The sequence below is a fragment of the Danio rerio genome, chromosome 7 (genome assembly GCF_049306965.1).
Source record: "Danio rerio strain Tuebingen ecotype United States chromosome 7, GRCz12tu, whole genome shotgun sequence".
Classification (NCBI taxonomy): domain Eukaryota; kingdom Metazoa; phylum Chordata; class Actinopteri; order Cypriniformes; family Danionidae; genus Danio; species Danio rerio.
Genome location: NC_133182.1, coordinates 63,301,104 through 63,326,753, shown reverse-complemented (window position 1 = coordinate 63,326,753; position 25,650 = coordinate 63,301,104). Strand labels below are relative to the sequence as shown.

The 25,650-nt window shown below is 36.9% G+C and overlaps 2 protein-coding genes across 5 annotated transcripts in view; one reads left to right on the top strand and one right to left on the bottom strand.

Moving 5' to 3' along the window:
* The window catches only part of LOC110437730 (leucine-rich repeat and fibronectin type-III domain-containing protein 4), a 50,626-nt gene extending 49,112 nt beyond the window's left edge, over positions 1-1,514 (bottom strand). For 2 of the 3 annotated variants that reach the window (XM_005174688.5, XM_073907430.1), the window contains exons 1-2: positions 1,412-1,514; positions 1,016-1,286 (exon numbers count right to left, since the gene is read on the bottom strand). The gene's annotated coding sequence lies outside the window, so the exon portion shown is untranslated. Of the gene's footprint in view, positions 1-1,015 lie in introns of all 3 variants that reach the window. The other variant, XM_068222753.1, reaches the window with a different exon arrangement.
* Positions 1-25,650, top strand: part of pcxb (pyruvate carboxylase b) — a 374,478-nt gene that overhangs the window by 280,948 nt on the left and 67,880 nt on the right. Inside the window, exons 1-7 of one of the 2 annotated variants that reach the window (XM_073907043.1) lie at positions 13,745-13,909; positions 14,271-14,415; positions 14,530-14,619; positions 19,425-19,646; positions 20,118-20,274; positions 21,025-21,265; positions 22,063-22,312. In XM_073907043.1, the coding sequence (XP_073763144.1) occupies positions 14,538-14,619; positions 19,425-19,646; positions 20,118-20,274; positions 21,025-21,265; positions 22,063-22,312 (952 nt within the window). In that variant the 5' untranslated portion in view covers positions 13,745-13,909; positions 14,271-14,415; positions 14,530-14,537. Of the gene's footprint in view, positions 1-13,744; positions 13,910-14,270; positions 14,416-14,529; positions 14,620-19,424; positions 19,647-20,117; positions 20,275-21,024; positions 21,266-22,062; positions 22,313-25,650 lie in introns of those variants that run through there. The other variant, NM_131550.2, reaches the window with a different exon arrangement.

Genomic DNA, 25,650 nt, shown 5'->3' with positions numbered 1-25,650 from the left:
TCGTTATCAATCCCCAACAAATGAAACATGTATACACCTTTAGTGTTTTAACTGATACAAATTCCTTAATATTGGTGATTAATAGGGTCTTTCCCTGGACAAAAGAAATTAAAGAGAGCTCCACGTCCTCTCCATTGTCAGTATCTAGACGAAACCCTTGAAATATTAACAACTGAGACATCTCCATTGAGAGATAATAATTAATTATACACTGCCTCTAATGTCACTTAGTGCTGCCACTGAAATACACAGGGTACAGTTCTAAATGGAAACCCCTTCCACTGGGCTCAATAATTAGGACCCCAGTCCACCCCTATTTTTTTCTCTGTTCCCAGGACACCTCCCTCCCATCCTGATGTCATGTCACCATTTTGCACTTTCCAAAAATTCCTCCAGACTGCATAACTCATCTTTAGTCATCTCTGTCTCTCACTGTTTTCTGTGTTTTCTCACCTTGTCCAATTGCACAAAAACATTGATCCCTCTTGGAAATGTCACACAAGTGGTTTCCTGTCATTTTGTCTCTCACCTTCCCTCTCCCTCTCTCTTTCTCCGTTTCTCTATCTCTCTTTCTCCTTCTCTCTCTCTATCACACACAAACATCTCTAGTTATTTTTGTGTCCTCTTCAGCTTGTCATTCATTTTGAGTGTGTCTCAGACAGCACAGACAGCATTCAAATTAAACACCTCCTGCGTGCGTGTATGTGTGTGTGCGTCAGGAGAATCACAAATGCAGACAGAGTGTTTTTTAATCTGTGGGTGCGGTGACTGTGTGCTGCTTTGTGTGTGAGACTGTCTACTAGTTAATGAGTGTGTCTTCATGTGTGTGTCTGTATGTGAGAGTTAAGCAGCTGTCTTATATGGTATCAGTCATCTCACCATGCAGACTGACAAGCTTTCATCTACGCTCATCAACCGTTTCTCTGGTTTACACATTCTTTATCAGAAATGCCCTCTTTTCTGTAATCTCAATGTTCAATTTGAATGACACACACACAAACACATCCACACAAACCTGTTTTTCCAGCATTTCCCGTTGAGTAGTCTTGCAGGAAACCGCGATCTGATTCCTGGCTTCCTCAAAAGCGAAACAAGACCCTCTTTCTCTCTGTTTCGGACTCCTGTTCTCTTCCCTCCCTCTCTTGAATTCTCTTTCTCCTTCTAACACTCCCTCGTTCTCACCAGCTGTGTGCCGCTGAATCTCTTCAGAGGACAAACTCCTCTTTTTTCATCCTCCTTTCTTTCTCTCCTGCCACAGCTGATTGAAATTTAAGTCATTTTTAATCCTGTCGGTCAGATATCCAGGGAACAACAGAAGAGAAAAAGAGAAGAAAAAAATTAGATCAAACGAGAGAGAAAAAATGACAAATATTTTGGAATGCTGGATATTTTTAGCATTTTCCCTCCATACTTGTTTCATTTGCTTCTAGTTCAGTTTTACACCGATTTCTACTCATTGTGTTTTCTTCTTCTCCTATGCAAGCTGAGATGTTTGCACGAGCCAGCGAGCGACTAAGGAGAGAGTGTCGACTACACGCACTGATACAGGGAGAGAGGGAGGGGGCTGAGGGAGAGTGAGAAAGAGAGAAAGAGAGAGAGCGTGAGATGGACAGCCTCCAGCAGTATTGGCTGTGTATGATGGTCTGGTAGCGAGGGAGCGATAGCGGAAGAGATGATAGAGAAGCAGAAGGAAGAGCTAAGTAAGGAGAAATGGATGGAAGAGAGTGATACGAGAGGAAAGGGATAAAGATGTGCATCAAACATAGAGAAGGATTGATATCGCGTTCACTGAAGGCTGCTGTTGATAAGATTGATGTGTTCCCTCTGAAACTCTTACAGTGTTTAATTCATGATATATACAAGGGAAAATGATGGTTTCCTGGTAATAGCATACCTCATTTTGGGTTTGAATTAATAGTCACTGTCATATGTGTTTGTTTTGCCTACATCGTTGATATTCAGATGTCCAAATGTAAACATTGCACAATTATATTTGTATTTATATTACCAGTACCTTGTTGAATCTATGCCACAAAGGTATATAGTATAGTGGTATTAAAGTAGTGTTAATGCTTAACAAATTATGAAGTATTTGCCAATGCTTAATAAATGAAACTTGGTGTGCTTTTATTATAAAGTGTTACCAAAATGTGCCACAACACCTGCATAGAATGTTCCCAATGAGTTAATTGGCTTTATAGACAAATGTGCTTGGCTCAGTTTTAAAACAATGAAATCAATGGATATATATCTGTAAATGAGAGGAAAGGGAAAATAGATAGTATGCGTATGAGATCAGTGTATGTGCATGTGTGTGTGTGTGTGTGTGTGTGCGCACTTGAGTGTGTGTAATATATCTAGCTGTACCATCATTGGGCACCTCTCTCCATCTCTGCCTGCTATATTTGTCTTGTCTTATTAGTTATTATTGGAATAGATGAGTTATGAACAGCCTTCAAAATTACCCGGTTAAAGGCAAAAGCACACCAAGTAATGAGAGTGAGAAAGAGAGAGAGAATATGTAATGGGGAAATCTTAAGAGAGAGTTTTAGATTTTCAGTGGTGTCATTTTTCATTTTAAAAAGCATTTCACAATATCTTTTGGCTGGTTTATTTCCATAATGATATTGAGAATGGTGGCCACATTTTTTCAAACACAAACCAATGCCGCATAACACTCACACATTCACATTCACACAGAAAATCCTACTCAACACAAAATCAACACCACAGACTAATAATAATACACATACAGCATTCATGCATGTGTTTTGTAAAAGCATCTTGTGTAGGTATGCATATGTGTGTTTATTGTGTATGGAGTTTATTAGAAATGAAGACTATTCAGATGTGACACAACTCATTTGTTCAGTTGATTAGAAGCTGCAGTGATGTGGAACAGCAAACCCTGCTCTCCTTCCTCATCTCTTGCCTCATTGTTAGTCTTATTCTCATTTATACGCCGATCAGGTGGATTAATCTCAGTGTTTAGATAACATGAGATTATTTGCATTAGCCAATAAACTCTCTAATGAGCAGTTTTCATTTTTATTACTTGTATCACTCTTGTTTGGTACTTTGAACTAATTTTAGGAACGTTTCGGCTTTTAGAGCATTTGTTTTGTTGCAACACGTGCTTGTTCTGAAAGCGTACCCCTACATACATTTCTGGAGAAAAGTGTACACAGTGGCCTCTGGTAATTGTGCATAAACAAAACTGCAAAAAAAAAAAAAAAAAAAACTTACCTCCAGAGATGTATTTGGCTCTCTCCAGAAATGTATATAACAATACTGTAATGATGATAGATGGTTGCCTAGCCATCGGAAAAAAGGAGTCGGAGATCCGAAGAACTTAATTATTTTTTAATGAAAAAAATAAAACAAACAAACGGCAGCTCAGACGGAGACTGTCGTCAAACTGAAAGTAGAAGTAAAACAAAAAATGTCAAGGCCTGGTCCTCTCTCGTTTTCTTTTGCCGGTGTGCGGCTCAGGTGTTTCGTATCACCACTCAACTGCTGGCCCCCCTGCCCACTTGCCACAGGTACATTTTCAAAATGAGCCTGGGTTGTTTTGTTTTGTTTTATTTTGTTTCATTTTGTTTTGTTTTGTTTGGGTTAATTTCATTCTGTTGTGTTTTGTTTTTAATCAAAGTAATTGTTTATGAAGTGCAGAAAAACTGTCAGTTTTTCATTGTTTATCATTAATTGGTGAACAATTATATTTACATTATGGTAGGTTGTGTGATTATTCTGATAGCTTGTAGTCATAACTAATGGGCAACATTAAAAACCATTCATTCATTCATTCATTCATTCATTCATTCATTAATTTTCTTTTTGGCTTAGTCCCTTTATTAATCTGGGGTCGCCACAGCGGAATGAACCACCAATTTTGCCAGCATATGTTTTATGCAGTGGATGCCCTTCTAGCTGCAAACTATCACTGGGAAACATCCATACACACTCATTCAAACACATACACTACGGCCAATTAAGCCTACCCAATTCCCCTATACCTTATGTCTTTGGAACTGTGGGGGAAACTACAGCATCCAGAGGAAACCCACTCCAACATGAGGGGAACATGTAAACTCCACACAGAAATGCCAACTGATCCAGCTGAGGCTCGAACCAGTGAAGTTCTTGCTGTGAGGCGAACATGCTACCCACTGCGCCACTGTGCAACCCATTAAAAACCAAATGGATTAATTAAAAAAGCAACCATCTTAGTAAAACTACAATCGTATTCCATATTTACCAATATTGAGAATATATACACAACTGATATTAACAGGTGGAGCTTTGGTGTAACGTCACTTATCAGTCATTCTGCAGTCCTTTTGCTGTTGCACCCAAACATACTTCCTCTTTCTGCAACCCTTCTCGGCATACCAGACCTGCATAGTTAAGTGCATCTTTAACATATTTCACAATTTCTACAAGCATCCAGCTCCTTGTGACATGTCTAGACTTCTTGTCAGACAGAAGTCTGGAGCAAGGCCCCCCGTACTATATTTTTATTCTGCTGTTTCCCTCTTGTCAGTAGTTTCTTCTAAGAAGTATGCAACAAAGTAAGAAAGAAGAAGTATGTTTGGTTAATATGTGGTAGCATACAAAAAAAAAAAAAAAAGATTATTCTGTTGTTAATCTAAACATTTTTTTTCGAATAAAATATAAAGACACAAAAATAATGAAAATAAATTCCTTTTTCCCCACCTCCCCACAAAAATTGTCTAACGTAACTGATTTTACAAATTTATGTAGATTAAACATTCATTCATTCATTCATTTTCTTGGTGGCTTAGTCCCTTTATTAATTCGGGGTCGCCACAGCGGAATGAACTGCCAACTTATCCAGCAAGTTTTTACGCAGCCCATGCCCTTCCAGCCGCAACCCATTTCTGGGAAACATCCACACACATTCACACACACACACACACACACACAATTTAGCTTACCCAATTCACCTGTACCACATGTCTTTGGACTGTCAGGGAAACAGGAGCACCCGGAGCAAACCCACAAGAATGCAGGAAGAACATGCAAACTCCACACAGAAACGCCAACTGAGCCGAGGCTCGAACCAGCGACCCAGTGACCTTCTTGCTGTGAGGCGACAGCACTACCTACTGCGCCACTGCCTCAGCCCGTAGATTAAACAAAACAATTAAATCTTGCCAAAACAAAATCTATTTTTGAATTGTCTTGTTTCAACGCATTTTAAATAAGTACCTAAAAATAAGCTTAAACAAGAAGTAAACGTCATTTTTTGGATATGGATACTAAAAACTCTATGGATACTAAAAGCTGTTGTTTCATATGATTGTGTTTAAGAAAAATGGCCTTAAAGAATAATTAACAATGAATATTCAATGATCTTTAAATGTAAACACAGATGAACAGATAGATGTTTTGCACACAAACAAATATGAATCAAAAACTAATCACCTGAGTGGGTGCACACAATAAAATATCATGTATTGGGCAAAATCAATAAAGAAAAATCCATAAATTAAAAAAAAAAAAATCTATAAAATAAAATGAAAAAACCCTTATGTCAGCCCTTGATTGATGTGGTCTTGATGTAATAATGTCTCCTGCAAAGACATTTATACATTTGTTAAAGTGTCTTAAGTGTCCTAATACTATTGGAGTGGTGATATTGGTTTTGCATTAGGCCTCTAAAAAGCCCATATAAGTCAACCACTGTTTATTTTCACACTGTACAGAAGGGCCTCCACCCCCACCCTACGGAAGGCAAGTGAGTCTGTCTGCATGTTTTGTGTTACTCTATATTTAGTTCCTCCCCCAACTTCACACACATTTAGTCATAGCACTTTCACACCATTGCCATAACACATGCGAATTAAAAATGAAGACAATTAATCACACAGACAGTGTCACGTTCACCATCACACACTTCCTTGTTTTGTCTCATGTGTGCACAAACTCTTTTCAGCACCATGGACAGTGCATGAGTGTTTGCTTCATATTGAAAGTCTGATGTGAACAGCTTGACAGGAAAATTGTTGCCTGTTTACCATCTCTAAGATGCTTTTGGAGTTTGGTTAAAAAATGAGAAAGAGTGAGATTTAACAACACTTTTATTTGTACAATTTGCCGAATTTTACTGACATTATGAATGGTTTAAACATTAATATATGCAAATGCTCTCAAACTATTAAAAACGAGACATTTAAAAACAAGCTGACGATCATGTACCACACATAACACTTCATTAGCACAACATATTTCACAAAAGAACACACTTGTCAACTTAAAATATGCAATTTCAATCTTTAACTTTCCTGTTATTAACCATTATTCTTAACTTACTTAGAATCTGTATTGACTATTGGTAAACCTTCATTCAGTTCAGTGTTTTCCACACCACCAGTTTATAGAGAGAGAGAGAGAGAGAGAGAGAGAGAGAGAGAGAGAGAGAGAGAGAGAGAGAGAGAGAGAGAGAAAGAGATGGAATGATGGATTTACTTGACAGGCTTCTATTCATTCCTTAATGGCTCATAGGAAGAACACATGTGTGTTATGTTTGTCCATTTTATTTATTCATTTATTTATTTTCAAGAGGTGTATTTGTTCTTGAACAGATGTCAGTTATGCTGACAGGCCTATACTTTATCACGCTCCGCTAGACAGACAAATAAAGGCCTTTCATTAAAATTTCTCAAACCTTTATTTCATACAGAGTTGTATTCATTCGTGTTAATTTGTTTGTTTGCCTGTTTATGTTACACCTTCTTCAAATGAAGTTTTTTGTGGAGACCAAAAATAGGCTCACTTTGCTACGAGGCTGATTGAAATCTTAAAGAGCTTAATAAATGTTCAACATATCTAACATTTACCGTGTGCATGTGTGTGTGAGAGTGAGAGGGGGAGAGAGAGAGAGAGAGAGAGACAGCAAGAGTTTCTGTGAGATGGGGTCAGAACTTTCTTTGATGTTTCTCAGTTTGTTATTTCTCTCTGTAAAATCTGTGCTTTTTTAGGTTTGGTTCCTGAACTCAGAACACTTGGACAGATGGAAATAATGGACATTTGCAAATTGATATATATATATATATAAAATGAAGTTATGTTTAACAGAGCAAGGAAATTTTCACAGTATGTCTAATAATATTTTTTCTTCTGGAGAAAGTCTTATTTTTTTTTCATTTCAGCTATAATTAAAGCTGTTTTTAATTTGTTAAAAAAAAAATTTAAGGTCAATATTATTAGCCTCTTTAAGCTACATATTTTTGATAGTCTACAGAACAAACCATCGTTATACAATATTTTGCCTAATTACCCTGATCTGCCTAGTTAACCTAATTAACCCAGTTAAGCCTTTAAATGTCACTTTAAGCTGTATAGAAGTCTCTTGAAAAAATATCTAGTCAAATAGTATGTACTGTCATCATGGCAAAGATGAAATAAATCAGTTATTAGAAAAGAGTTATTAAAACTATTATGTTTAGAAATGTGTTGAAAATATCTCTCAGTTAAACATAAATTGGGGAAAAAAAAATAAACAGCGGGCTAATAATTCTGACCTACTGTATATAAAAAAATAAGGCTGCAGATTTTATTACATGCACTCCTAAAAATGAAGCTTCTTTACTGGCATGGATGATTCCATTGATAGCTTTTAGCATCCATTTCACAAGGTTCTTTAAAATGGAAAATAATAATGTTCATCATTACCAGGAAATAAAAGGTTCTTTGGGAAAAGCAGTAATGGCTATTTTGTGGCATCACTGCTAAAATCCTGGTTTTGAATTTTCATTTCAAACAGTGTACACTATTTATCTGATTTGATTTTTCATTATTTACCAATATCATTTCATAAGCAAAAAACGATTTCATCATAAAGGTAATCCATGCCAATCAAACAGTTTATTTGATTTTAAGGGACTTTATTACATTATGTATTGAACAGATCTTTCTTTCATTTAAACATTGATCAGAACAAAAACATTACATCGAATATAGAAATAGATGTTTAAACGTTTGAGAAGTAATTAGGTTAGTTATAAGCAATATAATCGTTATAATTTATGTTTCTTAAAATTTTAATTGTATCAAACTGCATGGATTTATATTATTATTTTTTTGACATTCAGTGTATAATCACAAATTTATGTTGTATAGGAATATACTGCACAGTTCTAAGGTTTGAAATGCTAGGTTTAGAAAATTACTACACAATGTTCACTGTTGGGGTGTCACAGTGGGGCAGTGAGTAGCACGATTGAATCACAGCAAGAAGGTCACTGGTTAGAGCCTTGGTTGGGTCACTTGACGTTTCTGAGTTTGCATGGTCACCCTGTGTTGCCATGGGTTTCCTCCAGGTGCTCCAATTTCCCCCACAGTCCAAAAACATGTGGTGTAAGTGAACTGAATAAGCTAAACTGGCTGTAATATATGTGTATGAATGCAGGAGTGTATGGGTGTTTCCTAGGGTTGGGTTGTTGCTAGAAGGGAATCCACTGCATAAAACATATGCTGGATAATTTAGTGGTTCAATCCACTGTGGTGACCCCTTGTGAATAAAGGAACTACGCCAAAATGAAAATGAATGAATGAATGTTCACTGTTCAGAACTACATGTATCGCTTTAAGTAAATGATTAGCAGTTATACAATTTTAATGGAGTTGAAACAAACTCAATGTAGAATGAGGCTCAATGAAGGATTCGAGCTAAAATTAATCACAGTAAATCAGTGATGAAGATTACTAATACTTTAGTATTACTAATACTCAGTTGAGTTGATGTGAAGTTTTATTGAACTGAATCAATTCAATTATAAGAAATAATAAATGGAGACAAAACAAACTAATTTGATACAAAAACAATAGTAGTTATCAATAAAAATACCAATCAAAACAATCATTTGTTTCATTGTGTTGAGTCCAATTGAACTGATTTTAATCTGGAGTAATGAGTCAAATTGAATTTAATTGATCCAAAAGGAAACAATGACTGAACTGAAGTGAATAGGGTGGAATTGAATCAAAGAGAATTCATAATGAATTCCAGAGGCAAAAAGAACCAAAAGACTTGCTCTGACAGACTGACAAGATAAAACAGAAAACAATTTAAGAGAAATTGAGAGATAAGACTGCTGTGAAGGCCAATCTGTTAAATGAGGCCAAAAAGGCAAAGGCAAAGACTGAATTTGACCCTGCAGGGCTTCACAGGAAAGAACAACAGTCAAATTAGAGCAACAGTGACAAAGCAATAGAAGACAGGAAAAGCAAGACGTTTCCTGCTTTATTGTAACGAAACTCTCTTCCTTTCCAATATATTTTGTAATTAGAGTTCTTTTTCCCGGTCCTTCTTTCATTCAGCACTTCATATGGGTTCTGTCAGACTGATCTTTTCATAACTGCTCATCACTCTTCACGTGAGAGCCAAGCAGAAAAAGAACAGGGAAAACTGCATTAAATCCCCCATTAACTCCTCAGCTTCCATTGGAATCCTCTGGAGAAATCCCCAATTTTCTCTCAAGTTTTTCTGGGTAATTGGGTTTTGATCTCATTGTAGAAAACAGAGTGTGAGGTATGTGAGTTGTCTATGTCTGTGTCTGTGTGTGTGCGTGTGCGTGTGTGTGTGTTTGGGGATATTGGCAAAATGGAGACAAAATCACTGTAGTCAACTTTGAGAGGGATTGAATTCAGATTTAACACTATTGCTTTTTCTACAAGATCCTTTTTTATATTCTTACTTTCACACATCATCTTGTCCTGTATTCCCTTTACACGTTCCCTTACTGTGTGCCGCATAAAAACACATGCAAGCCCTCATCTCTCTTATCTGTACTTGCTTCGCACTTTTTTCTTTCTGTCATACAACACACATTCCTGTCTCATGCCCCATTGCATATACTAAAACAGTGTTTATTGGTGCAGTGAGCGGTGTGCAATGCTGTTTTGATAGCTGCAGTCTAGGGGCCCATTCCGATGCAGAAGCTCGGTTATTGCTTGAACTGCAGCTGTCTGAAATGCTAATGCATTTTTAGCAGCCATCAGGAAGGAACCGAGTGCTTTCAGACAATACCGATTACAATGCAAACTTCCCACGGCCTGCGAGAGGATAACACTGCCGGTGAAGTGAACAATTTTGAGCACTGGTCCATTGTGATGTTTTGTTATTTGTTAGCATCAGAATAATGTTTTGCATCGTGTCTGGTTGTTTGTTTGTTTATTTGTTTGTTTGTTTGTTTGTTTGTTTGTTTGTTGCCATAAGTGTTAACAAACTAGTATTGTGCATACTAAGAATTAGATGATAACATATATGAAAAAAATTATAGACTTTAAATTTGGAATACCTTGCAATTCCCTAGAAACTGCACACATTCTGGAATCACTATAAGCACCATAGCAACTGTACAGAAACATCCTAGCAACTGTCCACACAATAAACAAATCCGAACATCTTACCAATTTCATAATGTCACCCTAGCAACCACATAACTACACTTTAAAACCACTAACTCATTTGAAACTGCATTTGCACAACCTATAAAATGCATGACCACATCCGAAGATCACTGAAGACACCTTAGCAACTGCATCACAATACTCCCCCATTATTCAATCACTAAAGCCGTGGTCACATTGCACTTTTCACCACACAGACTTCCATTCATACTGTGGGGTCCATCTATTAGTCCAGTGATGAAACTAACAGCATGGGTGAAGTTTAAATGCATGTAAGCCTTTTCTACCACATCTGAAAATAAATATCTTTATTTGTTAGAATTTATTTTAATTTGTTTTTAGCTACAAATCTAATCTGACTTTAATTTCAATTGATCATTAAATTTCAAATGTGTTTCTAATTAGGAACTGACCACATTCATAAATGAGGAAAGAATTTAGATATTTGACTATATTTAAAACATCTTTTTATTTTATGAATGACGTGGTGGTGCAGTAGGTAGTGCTGTAGCCTTACAGCTGGTTCGAGCCTCGGCTAGGTCAGTTGGCATTTCTGTGTGGAGTTTATATGTTCTCCCTGCATTTGCATGCGTTTCCTCTGGGTTCTCCTGTTTCCTCCACAAGTCCAAAGATGTGTGGCACAGGTCACAGGTGAATTGGGTAAGCTAAAAATGTCTGTAGTTTATGTGTGTGAATGAGTGTGTATGGGTGTTTCCCAGTGATGGGTTGCACCTGAAATGGCATCCTGTGCGTAAAAACATATGCTGGATAAGTTGAAGGTTCATTCCACTGTGGCTACCCCAGATTAATAATAAAGAGACTAAGCCAAAAAGATAACCAAGGAATGAATTTTTATTTTATGGTTCATTATTTTCCCAAAGTCGCTCAGGGTCAGTATACTGGCCAGTTACATCTGCTCCGAAAACAACCTCGCCAGTTTGGTTCTTAGATAGCGGATATAACTGTAAACTAATTTCCTTGAAGTGAAATTGTTTTCCTTTAAGTAATATAACACCATATTGACAACTTGGACATTCTGTGCGGGATGTGAGTAAACTGCTCTGGTGGAGAAGTCGAGGGCAGAGAGGCGGGCTCAGGATACATGACTGAGACAGTTGAACAACTGGTTTCCTGGCTTATCTTGTTCTCAGATTAGAAAGTTTATTGTTTTATTGCATGACAATTCTGGTCTTGCCAGAATTGCCTCATGGTATTCCATAACAGTTCTTGGGGTTTGATATTATGGAGAGATTTAGCCATTCTCACAATACGCATGCAAATGCACCAAAACTGCTGTCATTTCGAGCTAAATCTGTGATCTTACAGTTTAGGGTTTAGGTAAATAATATTATTAATCATAAAAAGAAGAATGTTAATAATAATAATAATTATTATAATTAAGTAAGAAAATAAACGATATAGTTATAACTCACTTTGAACTTATAAAATCACTTTTATTTCACCCATATAAAATTGAAAGGGCAAAATTATCTAGATAGAACTAATAGTGTTACTTGTGCTTAGTTAAGAATATATTAATCAGCAAAAAGTATTCTCTACAAATATTAAATGATTGGTTAATTTCAATATTATATTATATTATATTATATTATATGGTCTGTAGTTTTGAATCTAAATTACAGTCATATATGGAGTCAAGTTTGGGCCAACCCAAAACAAAATTCAATAAAAAAATGAAAAGAGAAATTGAGTGAACTTTAAATAGTTAGTTACAAAGCTTGATTATTATTATTATTTTTATTATTATTTTTATTATTATTATTATTATTATTATTATTATTATTATTATTATTATTATTATAGTAGTAGTAGTATTGGTTTTATTACAGTGCAGAAGCTAGCAGCTGCATAACCGCAATCTAAAACCACTCAGAACACATTTACAACTGCATAACCAGATTCTCATGTTGAGTTCATATGCTCTTATAGTCAGATCACTATTGTTTTTTCACAATGCAAGATTTCTCAGAAATTTAATTCAGCTGCTGCTGTGTTCACATTGCAAAATAGATCAGTACCTTTGAATTCATCCACCTGTTTTTATTATGTAATTTGGATATTTGTGCATATAAAATCAGTTGATGGAAACTCCAAGATGCACATCAATTTTGAAAATGTGCATAAAAACATATGCGCATAACTGAGTAGGATGAACTTTTTTTCGATAAGAAAATGTGGAAAAACACTTTTGGAAAAACACTTTTATATGCATTAAATGCATTTTAAAAAGGTCAAGTGATTTTGCTATAAGAGATCATGTGATGATGAAAATGTGTGTGAATGGACAAACCACCAGGCTGAGCACACTGTTTAACATCTGTATAAATCAAGTCAAGACCATATGCAGGACTTTTTTTTTTATAATTCCCCTTTTAAAAGGTCTGTGCACTGATTTGAAGAAAATAGGCAAAAAAATTATAAAGAAGATGGAGAAGAAACTGGTTAAGGAAATACAGAAATCAATGATTGTGCATTCAGAAAAGAGAGAATAAAAAGGTAAAAAATATGACTTATTTGTTTCTGTTTTTAAGCTTATATAATCTCATATTGTGGTGTAAAACCACAAGAAACGACTAAAAACGCAACTATTTAGTCTCCACTTCACTTCCTAATCTGCAATTGCCTCTTTGGATATACCACTAACTGTACTTACAGTTGTGTAAATTGCTTCCTTGTCCTCATTTTTAAGTCGCTTTGGATAAAAGCGTCTGCTAAATGACTAAATGTAAATGTAAAACTCCTCCCCCTCAGCATCTTGCTCTTTCATTGACTTATCATCCCTGATGCATTTTTCGGTCTGAACTTATATCACACATTATGATTTTAAATGACCAATATATTCAAATACTTACCATGTCAAATATTTCCCAGGCATCAGCAAATCATCGGAAATTCTTTTAGAAAATGTCTTCGATAATTCACACTGTGTGACTGTCACTCACTTGAGTGAGCGCTGATTTGTCTCCAATTTCAGGCATTTGTCAAAGATTTCACAAAACCTGTCTGCAAATGAAAATCTGGGCTAAAATCGTGCAGTGTGAACTCGGCATAAAACCACTCAGAACACTTTAGCTACTGCATGACCACACTCTAAAGTAGCTATGGGTAATTCCACTCCTGTGGAGCTGCTGTCCTGCAGAGTTTAGCTCTATGCTTAATCAAACACACCTGGAGAAATGTAACCAACGACTTGAAAATTACTTGAAAATTGCGGGCAGGTGTGTTTGATTAGGGAAGGACCTAATCTCCTCAGGAATAGAACTGTCCATCTCTGCTTTAAAACCACTCAGCACATATTTCCACTGTACAGCAACACTATAGCTACCACAAAATCACAATCTAAACCTATTTGGAACACCTTAACGACTGTATAGCAACACCACAGCAGCCACATAATTGCACTCTAAAACTACTCAGAATATCTTCTTCAGCAGAGACCAAATTTGCACATGTAAGCACTGCTCATGTTTTTCTTTAAGAATTTAAGAAAATCGATTTTGTGACATTGTTGTAATTGACTGTAAGTCTTCCTTTTTTACTGCATGTGTGTATTTACATTCAATTATGTTAACATTCTATTCAGTATTATGATGTGTCATGGACCCAGCATGTGGTTTTACATGAATTAAATACAAATGTTCATTAATTAAGCAAATTGATTTACCAAGCTATCTTCATCTATGAGACTGAGGAGCATCTGATGTCAAGCACTACAGTTTATGTTTTCCAAAACTACAAATATGACATTAAATCAAATGTTGGAACAGTTTGTTGATTTTCTTTCTTTCTCTCTATCTCTCTCTTTTTCTCAGACTAATATTCCATTCCTGCAAAATGTACTGAGCAACAGCCAGTTCCTGTATGCCACAGTTGACACACAGTTTATTGATGAGAACCAGAATCTTTTCAACCTCAAACCTACACAGAACAGAGCACAGAAACTCCTGCACTATCTGGGTCAGTATTTGTGCGCATGCATCATTTCTTTGCACCTGTGATGGCCTAAAATATGTGCATTTGTGTTTACACATCTGCTGTTTTTTTTTTTTCTTTTTTTTTCTTTTCCTGTAGGTCACGTAATGGTAAATGGACCCATGACACCTATTCCAGTAAAAGCCAAACCATCACCTGTTGATCCAGTCATTCCTTCTGTTTCTCTGGGTATGACACACATAAACACACAGCTGGGAAAATATTTAGTTTTAGCTTTAAATGACTAATCGCACTGCAGAGTGTGCTTGTTTCTATAAAAGGTGCACTGTTTTTAAACAGATGAACTTCTGCAAGCTGAAATTTTGGAAAAAATAGTGTCATCATTCATCCAACCTTTTTAAAATATTATTAAAACCCAAAAAGAAAAAAGAATACCCTGGGCCAACTCCAAGTATACCCAAGTATACCAACCTGCACTGTGAAAATGTTTAAGTCAATACTACAAAAAACATTATCCTTATTCCTTACTATTTTTCTTGTTCATTCAACTTTCGAAAACATCAGCTGCACTGACCTAAAATTATTTGTCAGTAATAAAAAAAAAAATAAATAAATAAAAAAAAACATTTAGCTGGGTTAACATGCAATTATTATTTTTCTGGAGAGGTCAACTACTCTGTAACAAAAAAAAGTTGTGCCAATTGAACATTTGTCTGCAGAATTGGAGTGCCTGAAGTTGAGTGAACAAAAAAAAAAAACGTATTTCCTTTAGTTTTATTTTATTTATTTATTTATGGTTTTTTGTTTGTTTTTTTTTTGTTTTGTGTGTGTGTGTGTGTGTGTGTGTGTGTGTGTGTGTGTGTGTGTGTGTGTGTGTGTGTGTGTGTGTGTGTGTGTGCACTCAATTTTTAAAATACATTAGTTGCACTAACTTAAAATGGCTGAAGTTGAGTGAACAAAAATTTAATCTTGAAAATTGGTACTAAGAAATAATACATTATTAGAACAAAATAAAAACTAAAACAGAGACAAATATTAACAAAACATTTATTAAACACAAAATATTCTCCCCGTGTTCGTGTGAGTTTCCTTTGAGTGCTCTGGTTTCCCACACAGTCCAAAGACATGTGGTATATGTGTATTGGGCAAGCTAAATTTGTCCATAGTGTATGTGTGTGAATGAGAGTGTATAAGTGTTTTGCATTGATGGGTTGCAGCTGGACCGCTGCATAAAACATATGCTGGATAAGTTGGCAATTCATTCCGTTGTGGCGACACCTGATTATTAAAGGGACTAAGCTGAAAAAAAATGAATGAAAGGTTATTGATATTATAGACAAAACCACTTGCTGCATTAAAGCGATCACTTCAGATGTTTATAGACTACCTAGTCTTCTTTTAACTGAAGCTGTAAAAACATTGAGACTTCCCCATCGTTCCCCCACACACCCTCCTTTCTCTTTCTCTCTCTGTGGATGGGCAAAAGTGTGATAATGCAGCTTTAATCCCTCCCTTCTCTCCTTCCCTCTGCCAAATGAAAGAGGGATCCGGCCACATTAGAAATCTCATTACAGGGATTTAGGTGTGTGTGAGCTGCATACCGCACTCCCTCAGCGTGTGTGAGAGTGTAAGAGGGAGATTCCCAAGGGATAGATATGTGCATGCATATGTGAATGCAGTTAATTTTGCCAATTTTATCCTATTTTCATTGGCATACCTTTTTTTTTTCTTCTTGTTTTTATGAACATGATGTGGTGTAAAATAATATGTCTTATTCCCAAAAGACCCCTGATGGATGTGTACATATTTGCACATCCCAAAAAAGTTTTCTTGCTTTCCCCTGGTTGTTAGTGCTTCAGATGAGCATTCTCAGTGGGACCGATTGCAGTTTGCCTAGCATGGGAGAATACAAATTCGTCAACCAAAAATGTGTTGTGTATGTAGGTGTGTGCATGGAAAAGGTCTTTCATGGGATAAAAAATGCATGTGTCTGTGTAAGTAGGTCACATCTGTGGTAGGTGTATCCCAAGCCTCATGAGATGCTCCTCAGCATTGTGTGTTGCATGTGCTCTTTAGACACACAATAAGCGATAAATAGGATTTGGCCTTCATCTTTGCTTTCATATTGCTGCCAGCATTCCATACAGAGAAATTCCCACTGCAGCATGTACATTTAAACTCACGTGTGGGTGTATTTATGCCTTGAAATATGTAAATCTGTGCATCAATGTCTTATTTACTGCAATACAGTCTCCCCCGTCTTTTTTTTTTTTTTTTTAATCATACTCCCTCACTCATCGGACAACATGCTTTAATTTTATTTGTTTTTGAAAAACCTAACAGCCCACATGATTTTTAGACAGTTTTTTTAGGTGTTTGCCTAATTTGCATTATGAGTGAGAGTGAGCATGCCCAACTTTGTTTGTAATGAAAGTTATCAGCTGCACCACCACCTTCTGCTGGACGAAAGGCCCCTCAAACTGCCACGTCTGAGACCTATGAAAAGTGGAAATTTCCCGGTGTGTGTTGGTGGGTTCTCGTAACTTTGCCTCTGACCTGCGAGCTCCATGCAGAAAAGCAATTCACAGAACCAGAGAAATATAGTCTGGTGTAGGATTGCTGAGCACATCCTTTTCTTTCTGTTCACCTCAGCAAACAGTCGTGTAGTGTTCCTTTTCTCATTTCAAATTTATTTTGATCGGCTGCCAAAATGAGACTGTGCATAACAGAAAATCAGTGGGAAGTGTCACTTACAATGGCACTCATTTAATTGATCACCTGCTTTAAAGTTGGGTGTGTGACAGATCCACAATGAGAAACATTCAGATTACTGCAGCATCATAGCTGTTCAGCAAAGACAGTTAACAGTAGATAACAAGTCAATATTACCAGTTATAGTAAATAACTAGCCCTATAGATCTGTTTAAGCTGACACTTTGTGAAAGCCAAACCCATCAGTGTAACACTTTACTTAAAGGAAAACAGAGATGTTATGCATGCTTTTACCAACTGTCATTAAGTGTAGTTTACTCAGCAATGCCATTTTTAATACAGTAATGTTTTAGATGTCTTTGTCTTTATGACAACTTTATTATTATCATTATCAAAGCAACACAACTTGTCAAAACTTGCCATTGTACACTTGCTGGACAATTTATAAGGTACACTATACTATTACCAGATTGGACCCTCTTTTGCTATCCTTGGTGGCATAGATTCAGCAAGGTGCTGGTATTTATATTGATATTTTTTCCTCAGAAATTTTGGTCCAAATTGACATGATAGCATCATGCAGGTGCTTTGGATTTGTCGGTTGCACATCCATGATGCAAATCTCCCGTCATCCCAAAGGTGCTCTATTGGATTGAGTCTAGTGACTGGGGAGGCCATTTAAGTACAGTGAACTCGTCATGTTCAAGAAGTCAGTCTGAAATGATTTGCGCTTTATGACATGGTGCATTATCCTGCTGGAAGTAGCCATCAGAAGATGGGTACTCTGTGGTCATAAAGGAATGAACAGGGTCAGCAGCAACACTCAGGTAGACTGTGGCGTTGACACAATGCTGGATTGGTACTGGTGGGCAAAAGTGTGCCAAGAAAATATTACCCACATCATTACACCACCACCACTACCAGCCTGTACCAGTGATACAAGGCAGGATGGATCCATGCTTTCATGTTGTTGATGCCAAATTCTTACCTTACCATCTGAATGTAGCAGCAGAAATCGAGACTCATCTGACTAGGAAATGTTTTTCCAATCTTCTATTGTCCAGTTATGGTGAGCCTGTGTGAATTGTAGCCTCAGTTTCCTGTTCTTAGCTGACACTAGTGGCACCCGGTGTGGTCTTCTGCTGCTGCAGCCCATCCGCCTCAAGGTTCAATGTGTTTTGAGTTCAGAGATGCTTTTCTGCAAACCTCAGTTGTAACAAGTGGTTATTTAAGTTACTGTTTCCTTTCTTTCAGCTGGAACTAGTCTTCACCATTCTGATACTCAGTTTGTATAGCAGCAGATCATCTTAATCATGTCTACATGCCTAAATGTATTGTGTTGCTGCCATGTCATTGGCTGATTAGAAATTTGTGTTAATGAGCAATTGGACAGGTGTACTTAATAAAGTGGCTAGAGAGTGTAATTGACTGATAAATTTTATAACATCACATTTCTTTTTTACCTTCTTAACAGTGGTAAAACCTAGTTTTGTCATTAAAATGCCATTGATCCATGTCACTAAATTCTATTGACGCTGTTGATTTCCGTGATCAAATTGATCTGACACTTTATTGAGAAATTTTTATGACATTTTGAACTAGAAAAGGTGATCAGAAAATATACAATGATTCTATGACAACCATCTTAATGACAGATATTTGATAGTTTTGTTGCAAACTGTGATGACGAACACAAGTTCTGATGTATTTCAAACAATGTCATTGGCTATTTAAAGTTATATAACTAAGCTAATGACACTTAATAACAATTACCTTAAACATGCATAAAATCTTGCCATGTTAAGATTATAAATGATTATGAACACCCCTTCAAGTATTATCAAAATCACTCCTCAAGAAAGTGTATTTTAATGTATGATTTAATCATATAATAATGCTGTTGGAATACCTCAAACATTGTATACTGTATATGTGGTCAGGTAGGTAGCACTAGGCCTGATGGTCAATTGTAAATCTGGCCCGATCACCACTAGCACATAACCCCCCACCCCCTCTCTCTACTTACCAATCGCATACCAATCGCCTACTACTAATTGTCGGTTTTAGTTTTAAATATAACATTTTCTTTCTTTATTAAATTAAATTAAAACAAAATACTTACAAAAAAAATCTTTAAAAATCTTACAAATAGTACAGAAACGCTTGTCTTGCCAAGATACTGTACACATTTTTGTAGGTATTGCACACAACTAATTGTTGTAACTAATTGTAATTGTAACCTTGTTTTGAGCTTGTTTTGAGCAGATGGATTTCATTGTGTTCTACAGTATGTATTCAAATGTTTTCTTTTTTCAATCCAGGTGAGCCGCCCCTGGGGTTTCGTGAAGTTTTATTGAGGGAGGGTCCTGAAGGTTTTGCAAGGGCAATTAGACAGCACCAGGGTCTTCTACTGATGGACACCACCTTCAGAGATGCCCACCAATCCCTACTGGCCACGCGCGTCAGGACACATGACCTCAAAAAGATTGCTCCCTATGTGAGCCACAACTTCAGCAACCTCTTCAGCCTGGAGAACTGGGGAGGTATGTACACATTTAGTGTTTTAGCAATTTCTTAAAACACAATCATTGACAAGAAATAAGACACAGTCGTGCTACTTTTAGATAAGCAGGAATTGATCGCCTAAATGTTCATGTTCAGAGTATATTTCCTCATTTTCCTCATCTTTCCCAAAAATGTTTAGATGATCCTCAGCTTTGGCTTACTGAGGAAAAGTTCAGTCTACTTCAGGCTGACTTTAACTTAAAGTAGTTCTCTTTCAGAATTACAATTTGTCATTTTTTACTCACCCTCCACTTTTTTTTAAGTCTGTATGAGTTTCTTTCTGCTGTTGAATAAAAAAAAAAAAAAAAAAGTCATTTTGAAAAATGTTGGTATCTGAACAGTTAATGATCACCACTGACTTCATAGTAGGATAAAAATATAGAATTCAGTAGTGACTATTCATCCTTTAATTGAACTACAGTTTTTAATATCTGTCTTTGTCTCCCTAGGGGCTACATTTGATGTAGCAATGCGTTTTCTGTCAGAGTGTCCATGGAAGAGACTTCAGGAGCTTAGAGCTCTGATTCCTAATGTCCCGTTTCAGATGCTGCTACGTGGAGCTAATGCTGTAGGATACACAAACTACCCTGATAATGCCGTGTTCAAGTAAGTGCACAAATTGTGCTATAGGGATTTTCAAGTTCATATTAGTGCAGCAGTAATCATAGTTATTGTGCTATTTACATTATTTTTATGTTAGTTTGGTTATTAAGCTAATATGTAATTCTGTTTTTGCTGCAATCTGCATGTAGACATAAACTGCATGTGTTTTCAAAAAAAAAAAAAGTTAAACTAATGCTAAGTTGCTAAAAGTTCATTATTGTTAATTTATTTTTGTGATATTTTTATTATTGGTATTATATCTGTTTGCTATTTTCCACTGGTAATAATATGTATAGTACTATAATACTTGTTATTAAACCTGGGCTTATAGAATTTATATGGAAAATCAGATTTTAGTGTTTTTTTACCACTCATGTATTGATTATATAATCACCTCGTCTTAAGCATTTACATGTCCCATGCAATTCACTACACCTCACAGCATGCTAAAATCCACTCGCAATTGCAACTAAATGGCAATGCTCTTGCAGCCACCCACCCACAAGCCCCTAGAATATAGTCAATTACCTCCATCTCACAATTTTTACATTCAACAATAACTTCTACAACAGCTTTTTATTGTAACTGCTGAAAAGTAATCTGACAGGTACCAAAATGTCTGATAGATTTCTTTTGAGAATGTGCATTCACACAAATGTCATTCCATACTCTTTAAAACCATAAATGTCAATTTCTGAAACAGTTAAAGTGCTGTGCTGAAAACCGGGTCTTTATTTTCTCTCTTTTCACTAGATTTTGTGAGGTTGCCAAAGAGAACGGAATGGATATATTTCGTGTTTTTGACTCCTTGAATTATATTCCCAACATGCTTTTGGGGATGGAGGCTGCAGGGGCAGCGGGAGGTGTAGTGGAAGCAGCCATTTCTTACACAGGAGATGTGTCTGACCCCATGAGACAGAAATATTCACTGGACTACTATCTGAAGCTGGCCGATGAGCTAGTTAAAGCTGGAACACACATACTATCTATTAAGGTAATCAAAGTTATACATTCTAAAAAATGCTGAATTGATTTAATCAGTTTTGGGTCAAAAATGGACAAACCATGAGCATCGGTGTGGCACAGTGGGTACCACTTTGTTGTTTGCATGTTTATGTGGGTTTCCAACGGGTGCTCCGGTTTCCTCCACAAGTCCAAAGACATGCTAAGGTGAATTAGGTAAGCTAAATTGTCTGTACTGTTATGAGTGTGGGAAACACCTGTTTCCCATTGATGGGTTTTCCGCTAGAAGGGTATCCGCTGCATAAAAAAATATGCTGGATAAGTTCATTCCGTGCTCCATAAGTTCATGTGGCAGTTCATTCCGCTGTGGTAACTCCAGATTAATAAATGGACTAAGCTGAAAAGAAAATAACTGAATGAAGGAAAATGGACAAACCCTATTGGTGGATTTAAATTTTATTTTTAAAAAAATACCAATGTTGGCATTATTTCGGTCTCGAAAGAGCTCAACATTACTGTGCATAGAAACACTCATTGACACTGTATTGTCCCGATAATCATTTGTTTAGCACTCATAAAAGCACAGGTGAAAGACTTGTCATTATAGCCACTATTTTATGTGTCAGGACTTTTGGCTGCATAATTTCAGCTGCATTTGGCTGTTGCTCAAGGGTGTAATGACTGAAGACATTGACAGTACTATTCATTCTTGCTCTCATATTACTGTTTCAGCTGCTGTAATAATACAGTGATCGTCATAATGGAATTTTCTTTTCTGTGGGGTTTGCTTAACTGGCTAAAAGCTGTTCTGCTTTTTTATCTTTTCAGGATATGGCTGGCCTTCTGAAGCCCCAAGCCAGCCGTTTACTAATTGAAGCATTGAGAGATCGTTTCCCTGACATTCCCATTCATGTGCACACTCACGATACAGCAGGGGCTGGAGTAGCAGCTATGTTAGCCTGTGCACAAGCAGGAGCTGATATAGTAGACGTAGCTGTGGACTCAATGGCTGGCATGACTTCTCAACCGAGCATGGGTGCCATCGTAGCCTGCACCAAAGGAACCAAACTTGATACTGGTGAGTCGACAAGAAACATTAGCTATATCTAAAGATCATTCAAAAGTTCACAGTTAGCTGATGATTGATTATAAAGCTTGTCTGACATGCTGTCCCGAGAGAGAGCCCTAACCTCATAAGAACCTCGTGCCCGGGGCTCCCCACTGTTTGTAAGGCAAGAGGGGAGTTTGAGCTGAGGTAGATCTTGAGAATTTCCCTGCTGTAGTAGCTAATGAACAGATAGTGATTGCTCTTAAAAGATAACTACTTACTAGGAGCATGTAACCTAAGTTGTATGTTTTTGGATGGTGGGAGGCAACCCACATGAGCTCGGGGAGAATGTGTAAACTTGACTGGCAATGACTAGAACCGGTTACTGTAAGGCAACAGTGCTAACCGCTGAGCCACCATGCCACCCATCATGGAAAGGAGGAGGAGTAGGGGTGGTGGGGGGATTCTTCAAAACAAAGATGGCTGTTATATGGAACTTAGGGTGTTTATGTTAGCTTAGCAATCGTCTGATTGAAACATCATAAATTGAATAATGCGGGGCCGGCTGCAAGCAATCATAAGCATGTGATATTCTTGAATTTAGCTTATAAATAAACTTCACTTAGAAAAGCCTGCATTATCAGTAGTGTGTGTCTCTCTGTGTGTGTGTGTGTGTGTGTGTGTGTGTGTGTGTGTGTGTGTGTGTGTGTGTGTGTGTGTGTGTGCGCGCGTATGTGTGTATTACAATGCTAAATTAAACAGAGCTTCATAATAGGCATAGGCTAGTGGCCAGAGCTTGACATATCACATAGCAGTGCTTCAGGGGACCTCATTTCTTGCTCGAGGTCATTTCCCAATTCAGGTCCAATCTGTCCTCTTGTTTCTTGTCTCTCCTTCTGTTAAGTAATGTCAGAATTGGCCAAATGTATAACTTAAAGATAGAAAAAGTATTTATGAGTTTTAGAAGTAAATTTGTGAAAAAAAGAAAGAAATTCATAATTTATATTAGGCAAAAAAGGTTTAAGTTTAACTACTTACACAACACCTCAGCAGTTTTATTAGACAACATTATTTAAGAGGAAAAATATACTATTCTAAGTTGTGCCATACACTTGTGCTTTGATAGAGTGGGTTTCTTGCCTCGGTCAGTACATGTGCATTAAAATTGAGCAGACTGGCCATCGGTAATGTTTCCTAAGTTACAGTCAGCCAATTGATTAATGATGTCTAATTAGTCAAATCGCAAGGCTCATTAATCAAGGGACTCAGCAGGCTGTCATCATGTATCAATACATTTGTGCTTTTATACAGTTGTTTGCATGTGATCTGTACTGTCCGTGTGAGTGTGATAATTGCAGTGCTCTGAGAAGCGTGTTAAACAAAAGACCTGCTAAAGCAGAGAGGGGTATTTGTGAACACACACTAGACAAAGACTAATGACAGAGAAGAGAATCATTTTGCCCTTCCCTTTTCCCATTTTGTGTTTAACCGCACTTACACATTTATTTCCCTTTCTTCCACTTCATTACCGTCAAAGTTAAATCATACCTCTGCTTTCTAGCCTTTACTTCTTCTGTCTCCCCAATATGGTTCCTCTGAGGCAGAATGGTTAGATAATGGCTGCTGTGCTTCAGTTTCTAATTCTCCAGAGGCTAATCTTATGTTCTTGTACAATTTCTCATGTAGCCACATCATACTGTACATAACAATCTGTCAATGTCACACTGTAAACACTGTGATACCAAATTTAACCTTATGGGAGAGCTAAAAATAGGTCAAGTGAAACAAGAACATAATATGGAAAATGGAAGAAAATCTATTTTTTTATGTTTCATGTTTCAATATTTAACACAGACTCATTGAAAACCTAAAATATTTGCCTCAATATACATTTGCTTGCATTTTCTGGGTAAAATAATTGCTACTGGTCAGTATGACATTTTTCATTACAGTGTGAAACATGACAGGTTGTAGACTCATAAATTATTGTTTTTGCAGTTATTAAAAGAAAACACACAAAAAAAACACTCAAACACAACTGTAATCCAAAATCAAATGTCTTTGTCTTACACATGTATGTCTTTATGAATGGCTTTTCTGGAGAGGTCCGTTTGCTTGGAAGCTCGCCATGCACGGTGTTGTACTTGTCCTATTTCTGGCAAAGGACGATTCCAAACACAAGGTAAAAAGAGCCTTGTGAAATAGTTCATATTCAACGTTGGCTGAGCTGGGTCTTCTCAGAGCAGTCTTTTAATAGGCCCATCTGTCTGCCACAGTGAGTTCTCCCTCCCCAGGCGAACCTATGTTTTCCCTACAACCTAACAATCTTAATCATACATAGTGCTCCCCTGGGCAGAGCTGCCTCTATTTGTGTATTATCACAGGGTCTCCCCATTTGGGTAGATAGTGGCCTTCACAGTGTCCTTTCCCTTTGAAATGCTTCCCCAACTCAAGTGGCATAAAAATCCCTAGCCAAATCTTAGCTTGGTTAAATCTGATCACGACTCCCCCTAAATTCCAAATAATCTCATATTCTGGTAATTAAGGGCCTGGGGATTTTGGAAGGCTGTGCCTTTTGTGATGCTATTTACTTGGCAAACACCTCATCGAACATGTAACAGATTAAGCTGTTGTGACATTTTACATACTCTTCCGCATAATGTTTTCCAACATAACGTGGAGTTCCTAATCTAAGGAAAATTTCTTGGTTATTGTTGTAACTTTTATTCCCTGAAGAAGAGAATGTAGACGTTATTTCTTGTTGCCACAGTGACTAAATCACTTGCTGAATACTCCTCAGCGTTAAAGTCTGGCTCTTTTTGGCTCCTCAGCGTTAAAGTCTGGTTTGCTCTTCTTTAGAAAGTGAGGAGCTATACTTCCCAATTCATAGGCATTCAATGGACCATTTTCATACTCTTCAGTGTGATGTATCATCTGGTAATTCTCCAAAATGTCAATCCTACATAGCATCTAACATAACACCTTCAGGGAACAAGAGTTACAACAATAACCGAGATGTTTTTAAAAATTGACACATCAGGCTCTGGTGGTTTTGGCAACACAAGCTGCAAGCAAACATCGTCTGAGCAACATATTTCATAGTTCACAAGCACGTAGACCTGAGCATGTATTCCTAATGAACCTGGTTTGAAACTAGTCTTGCTTATTGGTAATAACCATCAAAATCATTGTTTACTCTGGATCCTATCTGTCAAATTGGAATATGTAAATAAGGGATACACTCACCACTCTCCTCAACCCCATTCCCCTTCACCTCATTTAGATGTTTTGTTTGATTACATTAAATAACTGGTGTCACTTTAAAAAGGCATAGAACTAACATTATAATGAAAGCATTTAATTGCTTT